Source organism: Leptodactylus fuscus, chromosome 2 (genome assembly GCF_031893055.1).
Source record: "Leptodactylus fuscus isolate aLepFus1 chromosome 2, aLepFus1.hap2, whole genome shotgun sequence".
Lineage (NCBI taxonomy): Eukaryota > Metazoa > Chordata > Amphibia > Anura > Leptodactylidae > Leptodactylus > Leptodactylus fuscus.
Genome location: NC_134266.1, coordinates 108,675,504 through 108,692,448, shown reverse-complemented (window position 1 = coordinate 108,692,448; position 16,945 = coordinate 108,675,504). Strand labels below are relative to the sequence as shown.

The following is a 16,945-nucleotide window of genomic DNA, read 5'->3' as shown; positions in this document are numbered from 1 at the left end:
CCCCGGATGATCTCGCACAGACATACAGGGGTCACCGGGTACCAGGTTTACCCCCACTAGTGCCCAATTACCTATACACACCTTCAGCTACACTCAGCTTTTATTCATTAATAAGATCACGATATCTGTTCCTCACATCCCAAGTCTAAGAAAAAATATATAAGATCATTCGTAAGCAATATATTAAACATAAAAGCAGGGTGTGTTAGTATACACGAATTAAACATTACATTGTTACAACAAAAATATATATATATATATATATATATATATATATATATATATATATATATATGATATACCAGTAGCTAAACCTATAGCCTGAAAAGTAAAATATATGCGTATCCATACATTACCTGACATGTTTTATCATGTCTGCACTGGAAGAAACTTGTACACTTATCATACTTGATGTATTGTTACCTTTGTGTTGTGGATCCACCTCTTCAATATATTGAGCGAGTATTAAAAATGGAAATGTGACATTGGCTGTAAAGGTTTTGCTTTCCCTATTTGTAGGTATGATGTTCCAGTACTATTAGAGCTTGGTGTGCTGGTTAATGGTTTAACATGAGCACTGGAGGAAGCTGATTGGCTGGGGCTGGCTGTGTCGTCATCGAGTTGGGCATAAGGCGAGCTCTACAGCAGCTGAGAACATGCAGTCCAGGGAAGACACTTCACATGGGAAGAGCAGTCACAGACCTGTAGGATCAGATGCAGCACACACTACACATTCTAGTACTAGTATTACTAGGTATTAGTCCAGCGGCTGTCTGCTCTCTGCTACTAGCTGGGGAAGATTGTGCTCTCTGAACTACCTGCCAGGACTGTATCGTGCTAAAGGACCAGATCTGGAGATCCTTCATGGCCCATAGAGACCTTCCTCCATGCACAAGGCGGCAAAACCAGTCCACTTCGGGGATCCGACCCTAGAGCCAAATAACCCCCCTGACCCGGAGCTTTGTGAAACGTCTCAATGACAATGCTGGTCCAGTAGAGACAACCTCTGGGTATTTGTGTGGAAAAACAGAAGCACTTTCATCACTGACTGAGCTACCTCAGAATGCAGAAAACCAACTGATCACATCTCATCTCTTCGGCTGTTCATCTTCTTAGTTTGGAATCTCCAGTATTTCACAAGCTGCAAGAAGCCATTGGGCTACCTGCAGCTGCTTCTAAGCTAGAGAGGAAAACGGCCCGCCAGCAGCCACACTGGTGTTTGAGAGCTGCTGAGAGCTTGGGGCTCCTGTCACCTGGATCCTCCAGCACCCCTCAATATATCAGCCAACCAAAGACAATGGTGCACTGTGCTGGATGCGAGAGGCCCATCCTGGACCGCTTCTTGTTGAATGTTCTGGACAGGGCTTGGCATGTCAAATGTGTACAATGCTGTGAATGTAAATGCAATTTAACAGAAAAATGTTTTTCTAGAGAAAGCAAGCTTTATTGTAAAAACGACTTCTTCAGGTGAGTGCCAGTACCCCGGAGCATAGGAAATATATCTCTTGTAAGTGAATGGCATGCATGTATAGGACAGTACTAGAGATACCCGTGCCTGTATTTAATCCTGTGCCAGTATTTGTTTCTCTGCCACTATTCTCACAGCTAGCCTTATCTGCACGTACGTGTGAGTGGACATATATTTACCCTATACTCTTCTAAACCAATATATGCATAATGATGAATCTAACCTGCTATATAATTCGGGGTTCTTCTAAATAATAGTCGTCTGTCTATGCGATAACACATGTTCCCATCATAGTGGACACAAGAGGGATACGATGCACCCCCGGGCAGACTACAAATCCTCCTTGTCGAGTGGGAATTTATTTAGCATTTGATGAATATTTTAGTGGTGACAAAGTAGAGATAAAGACTCCTTGGAGATGTCCTGAGAATGGATGTAATGCCGGCGATCAGCAGATGCACACCATGTATTTAGTGGCCCCATCCCCAAATGGTCAGATAATTATATAGCCCGGGCCCATCTCTCTCAGTGTTTGCCGAGGTCAAGCGGAGAGTTAAAATGATAATTTGATGGATGAAAGTGACAAGTTTTCCTCAGATAAAGAGCTGATCTTTCCTGATCCTTTCATGTCAATGGGCTCGAGCAGGCCCCGGGAAAATGTCATTTCTGCTGTTCTTGACAAGAAACGAAAATACGGCTATATATCCCGGCATACAGATGAGGAATAAATACATATTTTATCCAGGCTACTACCGGCCTTGATAATGCTACTAGTATAGTAATGCAATGCAATTTCTTTCCCGGCTATTATATATTCACATTTTTCTATTTTACTGCAGGCAGTGTTTTAGTGTACACTATCCTTCCTATTATATAAAAAATCGAAATAAAAAAGTAAAAACTAATAATGTGAGCTGGGTTACCAGAAAGCAGCCGCCCTGTGTACACATGCAGGGATGTGTGTATTCCTCAGAAGGAAATGACACCTTGTCCTGAGGATCCTGATCCGCTCACATCTCAGGCCACAAGTCCTTATTACTTGTGGATTTTAGGAAAGAAGTGATAACTGGATCTAAATAGCAGAGGTGTTTGAAAAGGAAACTACACAACAATGACAGGCAGAGAATCAACATTAACACCTACTTATCTAGAAGCACAAGTCACTCATCTCTGCCGATCTTCAGCCCTAGTTCCGAAAAAGAAGACACTAAACACACAAGTCTCACATGCCAACACACACATGACACATGGGGAGAATAGGCGAGGCTCTACTTACATGTATAGTCATACAGTAATATGAATTAAAGTTATATTCTACTCATAGAAAAGCCGGCTATGTTTATATTGTTCTTAATAACTACATAAACATATTCGCGTTTATTTCCCCAAAATACACCAAAGCTATCATTGTTTAATAAATCCACCTTAGCTTCAGCCATTTCTTCCTCCCCAAACTTTTGATGTTAAGCCTGTTATAAGTAAATATTAATTACTTAATATCCGATAGATATCACAACACTTATATGGTCATATCTTAATATCATACCAATGTAACAATATCTAATAATCATTGTCATATGTATCGTACTGAATATGTTATGTAGGTATTTACTTTTTTAATTTCTCTTATGTGTATACTATATATATGTGTGTGTGTGTGTATATATATATATATATATATATATGTGTGTGTGTGTTCATATAAATACCTAGATTATATATATATATATATATATATATATATATATATATATATATATATATATATTCTACTTAAGTGAAATGAAAAAAGTAAATGCCCACTTAACACATACAGTACGGTACATATGACAATAATTACTAGGTATTGTTACATTGGTGTGGTATATATATGATCATATAGGTGTGTATAATATATATGTATATTATTTTCCGCTATTACTGTATCTGTATTTGGAAACGCTGAACCCGCCGTTCTTTTTGCTTGATCTAGACGTTTTGGTACCAAGTGTGCTGGCTGTGCCCAGGGAATCTCCCCCAGTGACCTGGTCAGGAGGGCAAGAAGCAAAGTGTTCCACTTGAACTGTTTCACATGTATGATGTGTAACAAACAGCTCTCCACTGGAGAGGAACTATATATCATCGATGAGAATAAGTTTGTCTGTAAAGACGATTACCTAAACAATAACAACGCTGCCAAAGAAAACAGTCTTCTCTCAGGTAAAGTGTGTGTGTGTGTATATATATATATATATATATATATATATATATATATATATATATAATTTTTTTCTCTAAATAGTCAACCGTACGGCTCCATGTGTATGTATGTGTGTGTGTGTGTGTATATATATATATATATATATATATATATATATATATATATATATATATATATATATATATTAGTGTGTGTGTGTACACAGCTCTGATTTCCTTATCGATTTTCTCTATGTATTTTTAGTTCGTTTCCTTTATCCATCTCCAAGTAAGCTAAATAGACTGTCATATAGCATGAAGCAAGGCACAGAAAATAAGATGCATAGATACTATAGATATACTATGGATAGATAATTGTATAGTAAAGAAAGTCTCGCAGGTGCGATCACTGACTCACACAAGTAATCGCTGCGGTCCCGGTGCGGTTTCCCTTTGTCTCATATCATTCTTTCTTTTCCTCCCGGACTAGTGACAGGCAGTGACCCCAGTTTATCTCCCGACTCCCAAGACCCATCTCAAGACGACGCAAAGGACTCTGAAAGCGCGAACATCTCAGATAAAGAGACTGGGATTAACGAGAACGATGACCAGAACCTGGGGGCAAAGAGGAGAGGACCCCGCACCACTATCAAAGCCAAGCAGCTGGAGACCCTGAAGGCCGCATTCGCAGCCACTCCGAAACCCACCAGACACATCAGGGAGCAGCTGGCCCAAGAGACTGGACTAAACATGCGGGTCATCCAGGTACAAACCTTCACCCTCTAATGTACTGTACATAGAAAGATACTTCTGCATCTGGTACAATTTAATGAAGTTATTTCTAATCCCTTAAATAACGTCTCTATACTAGGTAGTAAATGGCAACATATGTGTGACCGGGATCTAGCAATGTAGCATAGAACTACAGATATATAAAGGGATAATATTATTAATAATACAGAGAAGTCCAATGCGCAGACTCCTTGAGAAAGTATAGAAAGAAATAGTAGTGTTTCAGTATTCCCCTCCTTTCTCCACTTTTATTGGCCTTAAAGGATTGTACAGGGGTATCAACTTGCAAATGGACTAGAAATTAATAACCATAAATGTGAGGGGTTAATGGAAAAATAAGAATGACAATGAGGTGGGATTATTAAAAGGTTTATAAACCCGCAGAGCTGGGGGTAATGGAGGGTTAAAAGATCATTAAGGCGAGGTTAGATTGGAGGAACCTTCGCGCCAGGATAATTAGGAGTAATCTTGTCAGGGTAATAAGAATTAACTCAATCATTCTTGACCTAAAGCGGGAAAGCCAAGCAAGGGGAAAACTAAATGCCGCAAATGTTTCACTCAGAGGCATCAGGCCCAAATGTACATTAGATAATGGCGACGAGAAAGCAGCAGCGTCTTCCCGCCCAAGGCTTAAAGAGAGAAGTCCTGACTGAGGCGCCATCATGCCGGACAGTGACCCGTGTGGCTAGAGGAGAGGGCTCTGCTCAGCCACATGTACAAGACAGGGAAATTGTAATATTTTATATATATATATATATATATATATATATATATATATATATATATATATTTACACACACATGGATTTGGTATACAAGCATACATGCAGGCCCCACGTAATACTGTGTGTTTTTTTTGTGGGAATGGGAAGCACTTATACTTCTACCTTCCACTCCTGGCTTTAGCTAAAAAAAAAAAGTAGTTTTTTTTTTTTTTTGAGCCAAAGCCAGGGATGGCTGCAGGAGGAATGGAAATCTAAAAAATAAAAATTCTTCTACTTTCATGTACTAAATCCACTCCTGACTTTGCCTATAAAACAGCAGAATCTGCAACAAAGCAGCAGCTTTTCCACAACATGGGGCCTCAGCCTAGTATTACCATTCAATAGCTTAGCTATACATTTTCACTATTTATTAGGAAATGCATTCCTACATGCCAGGCTATGGCTGTGACGTGCACTTATGGAATCTATACTTTGCTGCTAAATTAATATTTCCTTTCTGAAGCAATAGTCTAGATAAGTGGGGTAAGTTCACAAGTTCTCACATTGCTGTAATACTACAGGAATCCTAAATACATAGAAGGATTGACTAACCGTTTACATTGCTGTAGAACATGAAGCATATTTAATATTTCAGTTTTACTTATAATATTTTATTTTATAACTTTACTTACCAATATTACCAAAGCATATTGTTCTTCCCGGTCAGGTCACAAACTTGAACATAATAGCCAAAGGCCTGACATGGACGTGTCGCCTACCGACTTGGTGTCATGCCATTAGCTTCCTGCTGACTGAAGACCGGCGCATTTCGCTTGCGCATGCGCGATACATCCATTATTTCCCGCCCAAATGTTGTGTATAGGTGAATGGCTGTACTTCAGCTCAGGTTGTCAGCTAGACAGTGTTCTATTCTACAGCCTTATGTTACCACCTTATAGTTTCAAGTCTCCACATTGGTTGTTGCTTGATGCTGATAATGGTACCTGCGGAGTAAAATTTCAGTCAAAAAAGAATCTGTCATCATATATTTTAATGGAGTCTTGCCTATATGAAATGCATTTTAGAACATGAATGATAAATCTTTGTCTATTTCTATTGCATAGTATTCAGCTATCTATGACCTGGGTCTGGAGTGATATTGCTAGTACCAGGGCAGAAGCTGAGGAGACCAAATCCTGCAGCCTGGCCAGCATCAGTGTACATTAAATGCTAGCAGAACCCTTTACAGATATGTGATAGGAAACACATAGTGGAATAATGGAAGCTCTCCCAATGTTAATGTCACTACCTAAGGACATTTCAGAAGACATCATTGTCTTTGCTTCTTTTTGGCTTGGTTTACATGGGGCAATTCTAAACTGCAGGCAGGTCTTCAGTAGAAAAGCCCCATTTCTTAGTACGTTACTAATACATCTGGCCTGTATGGTAACCGCTATAAAACTGAAGACCTCTGGTGTACTGGTTATCATACAGGGGAGATGTATAGTACTATTATAATACTATGTGCTAGGCATTACTGCAATTAAATATTGCAAACAGTTCTCCAGTAAATAAAAAGTGACATGTAAACCCAACCTTTGTTTATTGGACAGCTGCATTCACACTTTTATTAAGTTCCCCGCAGCTATTGCTACTGCTATGTTTCTATGTATCTTAATGGCAGAGGTGGACAATGCTGGGATATAGCTAGGAGAGGGGTAATGCTTTCAAGCCAGTTTAGATGCAATGTAAGTTCACTGAAATGATCATTTGCCCCAGGTGAAGGAAAGCCTAGCCACAGCTCTGGCTAACTATTAGGGAACAAGTTTTAAAGCAGCTTGTCTTGTTGGAAACAACAAACCCAAATTTAACCATGTGACCCTCCTTAGAAGTCAATGGGGCACATTTTTTACGCTACAAGGGCCTATTTTTTGGTGTATAGTGCGCCTTTTTGCTTTCTCTATGTGCCCTGCACTTTATTTATGAAGCCTTTGCCCTTTTTTTTTCCAGATAACATACTGCCCTTGCCACTTATGCTTTTTGTTTGGGGGTGTGGCCTAAATGGAGATCCTTTTCATGCTTTATTTATAGAATGCTTTAAAAAAGGTGCAAATGCTCCAGTACATGAGTAAGGTTTTTTGTTTGGTTGGTTGGTTTTTTTGTTTTTTTTTGTTTTTTTAAAAAAAAAGCACATCAGGCTGCATTTGAAAAAGGGCAAATTTTTTTAAAAAAAACATTTCTAGTTATAGAAACATACTTATTTGGGTAAAGTTTTGGTTCCAAGTTGATTCCCTTGCTGATAATAGGATTCACCTACATGTCAGTTTCTCCCAAAATATTAGTGTAAATGACAAAAGAAAAATGTGTGATGCCTTTCAGGAATTTTTTGGAGTGCCATTGTCCATCACATGCCAAAAAACTGCATGCTAAACATCTCATATACCTGCTCTCACAACATGAGGCTGCCATGTTAAGCCACCAAAAGCAAGCAAGTACCCTGTTCCTTATGTCCTTGAAGTGTTCCTTGCAGACTGCCACCCACCTCTCCTCCCAAGTATACTGTATATGGAAACAGAAGCAGCTATTGCACACAATGCTGCATTATTATTATTTTTTTTTAAATCAAAGCTAACAATGGCTTTAAAAGGAATGGGACATATATAAGGAAACCTTTATACTTTCCTTTCTGCTAGATCCACTCCTGGCCTTGGCTAAAACAAAATTCAACAAAAACTGTTTTCCCACTATGTGTGGCCTCAGATGCACTCAAGACTATACCCATAAATTCTCAAAGGGGTTTTCTCATGAACATTACCATATTTAATAATGTAGATAATTAAAAATGAAACATTTTTGCAAGTTTAAGCAATGAAACATTTTCAATGATTTTCTCTAAGCATCTTAGTGATGTCCATCTTCTGTCTGGATCGGTTGCCAATGGATATGACCATGAATACAGGAACTTTGAATGGTCTTGGACTTGTTAGAAGCTCAATTATTGTGGTCGTGTTATCTTTTCATATATATAGTTTCCCTGCCTGATAACCTTTCCACAATAAGGAAATCATTGTTAGGTTTCTGACAAGCCTCAGACCATAGAAACTTCCTGTATTCATGGTGGTATTCACTGGCAACTGATCTGGACAGCAGATTCACTACTAAGATTATTGGAGAAAATCTTTCAAACTGTGCAAAATTTTTAATTACTTATATTTGCAAAAACTTACCTTTTTATTAACTACCAGTACAAATTTACATATGGTTATGTTAAGAAAACACACAAAGGCCCTACGTAGCAAAACGCAGCAAAAAAAAAAAAAAAAAAAAATGCTGCGGAAAAAAACATGGTGGAAATGTAGGGCTAAGGCCCCACATAGTGAAACACAGCTATGAAACTAAATGCATTGCCATTTTTGTACAGTGTTTTTCATTGCACTTGTACTGCATTTTTTTTCTCCCCCCTCTTCAAATCTATAGGGAAACTGACATTGAAAATGCAGCTTTTCTGCAGCTCTTTGTTTCCTTAATTTGTGGATGAGATTAAACACCATCTCATTTACTTTAGTGGAATGGTAAAATGCAGTGGAAGGCCGGGGCCCCAGGTTGTGAAAACACCAGCGTATTAAAGTGGATGGGATTCTTGCTAATTCCATCCACACATTACAGAAAAATTATCTGCAGCGGAAATGCCGTGATTTCAAAAACTATTGTCATCGTCTTTTCCACAGTGCTTTTTAGCTATGGCTTGCTATGTGGGACCTTAGCTTAAAACATTTAGAAAACCTGCTAAATATTTTATTTTTCCACATCTTTTTTAAGTGAATTTAGGAGAAGGGAGAAGTATGTGTTTCCTTTATATTTTCCATTACTTTTGTAGATACTCTAGTTTTTGTCTCAAACGCAGCAAAATCTGCAACAAAAAAAGCAGCTTTTCTGTAGCGAGGGGCCTTAAGGTCATTGGAATGTAAACCTTTCCTGTCTGCTGTTGTCACACAAGTAGTCCCCTGGCATAAGACCTAGGTTCAAACCGTGATTCTTTTGTTGTTTTGGGTGCACATTTAATAAAATAAACTTTCAAATAATAATTTAATCACATTAAGTTGTAGTCAAAAACAACAACTTTGTCAACAATGGTGTTCATTTTTTACCTTCTTTGCGAGTCTATGCTTTTTGTCATAATTTTTATATTGAGAATAATGGAATCACTGGATTCCTGGTGTGTGTTTTTTTTTTTTTTTTTTTTTTTTTTTTTAAGTAAAAACTATAGCATGCGCAAGGAACTATTGCTTTTTCCAACAATATCTCTGTGTAGTCTATCCAGCTACAGGCCCCAAACATGCACCATGCTATCTTGTTGCAAAATAAAGGGGCCAAATAAATAAAAGCAAAGTGAACAACTTATGAAAACTGAGAGTGGTTGTCTAACACATTTGAATGAACTCAAAGAAATAGAAACTGTCCAAAAAATTACAAATTGATCCTAGCCTTAGACATGAATGTTTGGTATGGTTTTTTTTTTGTTTTTTTTACACTTTTATTCTTTTTTTTTCACATGATACTACGTTTGAAATCAAAGCTTAAGAATCAGCATCAATTCATGTTGGAATAAGAATCCTTTTTTTTTTTTTATTACTGCACCCAAAAGCATAATATCCTACATTTACATAATGCAGAGATATGACCAGACTAGAAAAACCATGGAGCTGAGTCAGCTATCCAAATACTTTGTCAGTTTAGCCGAAAAAGTAGGATCATTTTAGGTCATGTTTGGGAGATCAACTTGATGATGTGAATTCACACACAAAATTTCCATCTGACTAGGATTTGCAGAAACAACACAATTCAGATGACTGGAACAGATTTCCAGCCACAGATACTTCAGCAACAAATTCAACCGGTGCCCACTTTGTGTCCAGTTGTGATTCCCTCATATGTAGTATAAAATGCAGAAACAAAAGTGATTCCATTTGGAGGGTTTTGTGTGCTACGGTATGGCAGCAGTGGTCAGGCTGCACAGGAAAAGTTGTGTGGAATATAGACACAAAACAAATAACCAGATACAATTAATATAGGTGAACAGACACTTGGAGTTTTCCCACTTACATTTAATGTGTATCAAGGCCGTTCACAATGAAATAAAAGTGATGCTTGAAGTGTGCTGCCACCCTTTAGCTTCAGCAAGTGGGGGTCCCAGCACTTTGCACTCCTACAAATCATACATGGTTATACATATGTAGTTTAAACCATCCATATGTCCCATGTGATGGAAAATCCTGTTAATGGTAGGTAATACCTTTTACAGACATGAAGGTGATTTACTATGCAAAGAAAATGGAGTAGATTAAATGCACATAATTTCCTGCCTGTTTTCTGCACCTTTTGTGTCAACTGTTTTGAAACTGTCTACAGAGCATTCCTGGCTAGGAAATTTTTGCTACGACGTGCCCAAGTTTTAAAATACTATTTCTGATCTGATATAAATGCATGGGTGCTATGAGTTGGGGTGAGGCAGAAAGTGTATTACTTGCCTAGGGATCTGTTTGACATTTATTAGGTTACATGCACCATGTTCAGCTTCTATGATGCAGCATCATACACACTACTGATAATTGTCACCTTCAGGGTACAGTTTCTTATGCCTACACCCAGCTTTCCCATGGACTGTGGTCTGGCTTGTTTTCTTTTTACCAAGCACCTGTCCATGTGTGACTGTATTCACTGACTGTCTGGTTTGTTCAGTTCATGAACACGTAGACCTATACAGTCTTCTGTCATTACACCAGATGTACAGCCTAAGCCTATCCTATAGCTCTGCTATCTGATATGAATCGTGTGTGTGTGTGTGTGTGTATGTATGTATATATATATATATATATTAGTGTATAGATATAAAATGTTTGCCTTTTCCTGAGTTTTTACTAGGGATGTGCGATGTATGTGCAATATTCAGCCGGATGTGCAATTACTAGTAGTGGAGGAAACGTCAGACCGTCCCCTATACACTATTAATGATGAAGGTGATAATGATGACGACGATGATGATGATGGAGGCATATGTTGTCTTGCAGGTTTGGTTCCAGAACAGGCGGTCTAAGGAGCGGCGGATGAAGCAGCTGAGCGCGCTGGGCGCCCGGAGACACGCTTTCTTCCGGAGCCCGAGGAGGATGAGGCCGCTGGTGGACCGCCTGGAGCCGGGAGAGCTGATCCCCAATGGCCCCTTCTCGTTTTATGGAGGTACGTGTGATCCACATCGGTGAGGGGATCTGGAGGGTTAATCCGAGGATGAGGCGCTGTTATGTAGTATAGCTAATGATACAATGGCGCTTCCACCAGGTACACATTAGGATTCTAGCAATCCTCCGGGCAGTCTATTGTGGCCTCCACCATTGCCGGCTATTTACATATTAATTGTCCTGTCCCTCTTATCACTGGGAATGATCAGAGCAGGAAAAGCTCCACAAATCCGGCCTTGTGATGCGTGAAGCAAAGTGTTAATAATTAATGCGAGCAATGAGTAACCTGCAAAGCCTATAGGCAAGGTACAGCGCTGGATACTATATAGAATAGAAGGATGCTGGGCCCTATACCTGGATCTGGTATCGCTCTAGTTCCATGGAACATAAATGTGGAGAAATTATTATTATTTATTATTACGTTAGAAATTAATTATTTGTTTAGTGAAAATAAATATCGAGACAGTGAGGAGTGTACCAGCATATTATATTATTAGTAGTATTAGTATTATTATTATGAATAATTACTCAACTATTTATCATAATAAATTATTATTTACAACAGCCAATAGCCACATTCCCATGAGCGGTTCTTGCCAGTAAATGTATATTTTACGGTTTATTCTGAGACTTTGTTTAGATGAAATACCTGGATTTGACTATTAGGTCCAATGCTCATTATTACTATCTATATTTCTTGCTGTGGCTTCATCGGTTACTGTCTTTTGGTTTTGTAGACTACCAGAGCGAGTATTATGGGCCAGGAAGCAACTACGATTTCTTTCCTCAAGGACCCCCTTCATCACAAGCTCAGACCCCCGTAGATTTGCCGTTCGTTCCTTCATCTGGACCAGCAGGAACTCCTTTAGGTACTATGGAGCACCCATTACCTGGACATCACCCGTCTAGTGAGGCCCAACGTTTCACCGACATAATGTCCCATCCTCCAGGAGACTCTCCCAGCCCAGAGCCCAACCTTCCAGGCTCCATGCACTCAATGTCCGCAGAGGTGTTTGGTCAGAGTCCTCCCTTCTCATCCTTATCAGTTAATGGCGGAGCCACATACGGGAATCACTTGTCACATCCTCCAGAAATGAATGAAGCTGCGGTCTGGTAGCTTTATCTGAACAATGTACTACAGACAGTAAGTTGCCATCGCCCCTGACAATGCTGTGCTGTACAGTACTGGTAAAACTATATAATAACCCCTCTGAAACAACAACATTGTCTGAATCGAAATGACCAGAATGCAATGGAATTACTGGGACGACAGAAATGAGTATCCAGAATAAAAACTGGAGCAGCTGAAGAGTCAAGTGCTGCAACAGCATTGTTCTTCAAAGTGTCTATTTCCTGCGCCTCAGAGGTTGGAGACATAAAACTAGCAGTCATATTAATAATATATTATTCACCTTAACCCAAGAGTGGGACTCAAGCTTTTATTAGCCAAAATATCAAATACAACAATGTAAAGCCCTCAGCATCAACTCTTCTACCTTGACAAAGCTACTGACACCAATCGAATATCCTCACCACGAAGGTCTGCTGCCAGGCCTGATACTAGACTGACTACCTTCACTCATAGCAAATCTAAAAGACTATGGAACTAAAGCAGTCAACTGTTTACGTATATGACCTTCTATTCAGGAGCCTAATCTTTTAGTAATAATCCACTTTTAGAAACCTCTGTGAAATCTCAAAAAAAAAAAAAAAAGCAAAACGTTTTGAGCAATCAACCAAATGATTCATTCTTGTTAGTTTTGTTTTGTGTGGATGGAAGGGACTGACTGGAAGGGATGTTGCTACACTGTGCTAGTGTCCTTAGTTTACAGAAGGCTACAAGAAAGTGAGGTGCCAAATACAATAACCTAATAGCACAAAACCCGCCATAGACAAGTATGTGCCACCATTTCCGAACATTTGATCTACTTTTTAGTCCTGTTCAGCGTTCATCAATGGCTTATATAGACCCAAACAGGTTTTATTTTTGTGTCCTTAAAGAAAGTCCAAAATATTTAAATTTTATGGTCAAATATGCAGTTCCGAGCTGCTTCTTCTTTATATATTAAATTTCTCATACGTCTTTTATTGTTATTATTCTAAGCCTAAGCTTGTGTGACCTCCAGTGCATATTAGACCATTCACTGTATGAAAGGAAACATGTGGAGAATTTGTGGATTTTTAATAAAAATAGAAAATCTCATGTTTAGATAATTTGTATTTCATTGAGTGTATTGGCTGGCCAAAAGAATGAATACATATTTATATGGTATGTGTCTGTTTAGACTGCTGATTTTCTTCTAAGCGGGTATATAGATATGTATATATAATTTTATATATGCTCTTATTACTATGAAAGAACCTGCAGTTTTATTAATTCACAGCATTTTTCTTCTCTTTCGTTCTATTTTTAGCCAAGGGCGAATACTCTTCTCATGGTAACAGGCTGTGGGTATATATCTGTATACTGATGGTGTATTATGTTGCGGCAGCTTGTAGATATACACAATCGCTGGCTCTGGAGGTTGCGTCCGATTTTGTATCATTTGTTGAAGTTGCAGATATAACCGGTTTATGATTCCACTATGTTATGGACCGCTTTGTATTGAATATTCATAACCTCTTCATTGGGATTCCACTGTATTAAACGTCAAGTTCGTGCGGCGCGCTTTATGTGCACCAGAATATATAATATTGCATTATTATATATTGCAACCTGCAATGATACAATTGCCGCCTTAGTTCGTTATAACGCTACCCACATTGCCTTGTAGGATTATGTATACCCTAGTGCCTGTGGCATAGAGCGATCACATGCCGCGGTGCCAAGGCTAGCTGCCATGACTGGCCTGCCGCATGCTGTAACGCAGCCAGACATCGGATAGTGTGACACATTCATCCGTGCGTGTAGTTTCCTAATCTGTACAAGGTGTCACCGGGCTGCTGATACAAGATCACATAGTCTGAGCTGGTACTGGGTCGCTGGTACTAGATCACATAGCCTGAGCCGGTACTGGATCGCTGGTACTAGATCACATAGTCTGAGCTGGTACTGGATCGCTGGTACTAGATCACATAGTCTGAGCTGGTACTGGATCGCTGGTACTAGATCACATAGCCTGAGCCGGTACTGGATCACCTAACCTGAGCTCCGACTCCCACCTTATAGAAATTCTAGTAATTCCAGACTATAGACCGGGAATGTATTCTGCATATTGGCAAGTAATTCTCATAGATATATAATATCCCGATGTATCTGCACCCTACACATTTATGTAATGGCTATCTATGTACCTATAGATGTAAAGGCTACAATGTGCTCCAGATAGTCTATATTGATAACTGTTGGGACGTATTCGATAGTCCGCTGTTTCTGCATCTCTATAAGATTCGCCCATCTCATTTCCATGACTATATCCCCTTGTACGATATTTTTTCATCTTTCATCTATACATTATCTGCATCTATCTAGATCTAATCTATACGTCTATTTGTCTCTAGCCGTCCTTTTTTATTCCCAATATATATGCATGTAGTTGACACTTCCACATATAACGCGATCAGCAAGCTTGCAAATGATTCTCTGCACAATACTGTACAGGTAATAGGACAAAGCCCATGAGATAAATGCAACACGTAGAAAAAGAGTGGCTGGCAAATCTCTAATCTGCATGTAGGAATAGGGCAGCAGAAGGTGGAAATGCTCTTCAATTTGCACTTTGCTGATAACATTTGTAATCTGCATTGGTACAAGGCCCAGAGTGGCCGGGCCTGAGCAGTAATAGCCGCGTTCCACATCGCCCCCTGGCGGTGCCCGCTGTGATTGCAGCTTCTCGTCTCCTCCCGGCTCTGATGTGTGCAGTAATTAATGCTGCACCTCTGCCCTCTGTAGGACAATAGGCAGCAGTCAGCCGGCTCCGGCAGTCGCACTCCTGTCTTCTTGCTTCTATACGCCGTTGAGCAAATTACATTTCTCAATTTCTTTCCAGACGATTTCTTGATGTAAAAGAAAAGCAAATCCGACAGCAAGACGATGGCATAACACACAAAGGCGGAGAGATTGTAGTTAACCCTCCTCAGTGCTGCAGGTGCCTGCTCGGTGTGGACCCCTGACAACTGCATGTTACTGTCTCTGCCTGTCTCTTTTATGTTAGGAGCCAGATACGTATCCTTACACACATAGTGTGTGTGTATGTGTGTATCTATCTATCTATCTATCTATCTATCTATCTATCTATCTATCTATCTATCTATTATATATACCCATACATTTATATACACTCATAATTGTTATTCTTTTCTTTTTTTTTTTTTTCTTTAAATGTAGATTGTGAGCCCCACATAGAGCTCACAATGTACATTTTTCCCTATCAGTATGTCTTTCTTTGGAATATGGGATGGAAATCCATGCAAACACGGGGAGAACATACAAACTCCTTGCAGATGGTTTTTTGCCCATGGCGGGATTTGAACACCAGGACTCCAGTGCTGCAAGGCTGCAGTGCTAACCACTGAGCCACCGTGTGGCCCCCTTCATAATTGTTATTCTTATATCTTTACTAGCACTAATACAGATAACGTTAGTGACTTTATCTGTGTAAATGTTCACTATCAAATGTAACACAGGAGACTGTTTAAAAGGGTGGAGACCCCCACTGATTTTGGGATTGAAGGGGGGAGTGGTTATTACTCCCATTGTGAATCTAGCACTGCAGAAGGCAGACTCCCGTACACACACACCCATTCAGCTGTGGCAATGTCTGACATTCCTATTGAAGTGAATGGAGCAGGGGTGAGTCTGTGTCCACCACTGGTGAACCTGTCTTTTACCTGGCTACATTCACAAAAAGAGGTAAAGCACAGCCTGCTCTCAATATCAGCAATTGGATCCCCATTGATCAGAATTATATCCTATAGACAGAGGCTATTTTTTGTGGCATAATCCCTATAGGGTGCTGCCACATTCTTAAAACTGCATTCAGTTCTTTTTGTATCAGTGTTTTCACTTATAAATAAGTGAAACAATAAATTCCAAGCTTTTTCTTATTACTGACTATGGTAACAGCAAAACTGTAAATTCAGTAATGAGAAATAGCCAGGAATTAATAGTGTCTCACCAGTAACCCCAGCACTAAACCCTCGTTCACATCTGTATTTGTATTCCGGTCTGGGGAGACCGCATGGGGACCTCCCCCAAATGTAATATCAAACGCAATTGCAAGCGCTTTGCAGTAAAAGCACACAAATTCCCATAGACTATAATGGGGTCCGTGTGCTTGCCGCCGGATCTCCGCAGGGAACATGTGTATAGGAAAGTAGTGCACAATCTACTTTTCTGTCCACGTGATTCATGTAGGCAGCGCGCTGCAAGCACATGGACCCCATTATAGTCTACGGGGTCCGTGTTCTTTTACTGCACAGTGCTTGTAATTGTGTTTGATATTCGGAATACCAAGGCAGATTTGAAGAAGGGGTAAATGTAGTTCTAACTTTGTTCAGCAAACTGTACGTCATCACCTGAAAGGTATTACCCTAAACATGCGTTTTTAATTAGATTTATTTTTACAAAAT

General features: G+C 39.5%; 1 protein-coding gene across 1 annotated transcript; it reads left to right on the top strand.

The window, feature by feature from the left end:
- Nucleotides 1-745: 745 nt before the first annotated feature.
- Nucleotides 746-13,544, top strand: LHX1 (LIM homeobox 1). Its single transcript, XM_075264389.1, has 5 exons — nucleotides 746-1,467; nucleotides 3,441-3,667; nucleotides 4,137-4,411; nucleotides 11,210-11,375; nucleotides 12,112-13,544. The coding sequence occupies exons 1-5, from the start codon at nucleotides 1,298-1,300 to the stop codon at nucleotides 12,489-12,491; spliced, it is 1,218 nt and encodes a 405-aa protein (XP_075120490.1). The 5' UTR covers nucleotides 746-1,297; the 3' UTR covers nucleotides 12,492-13,544.
- The last annotated feature ends 3,401 nt before the right edge of the window (nucleotides 13,545-16,945 follow it).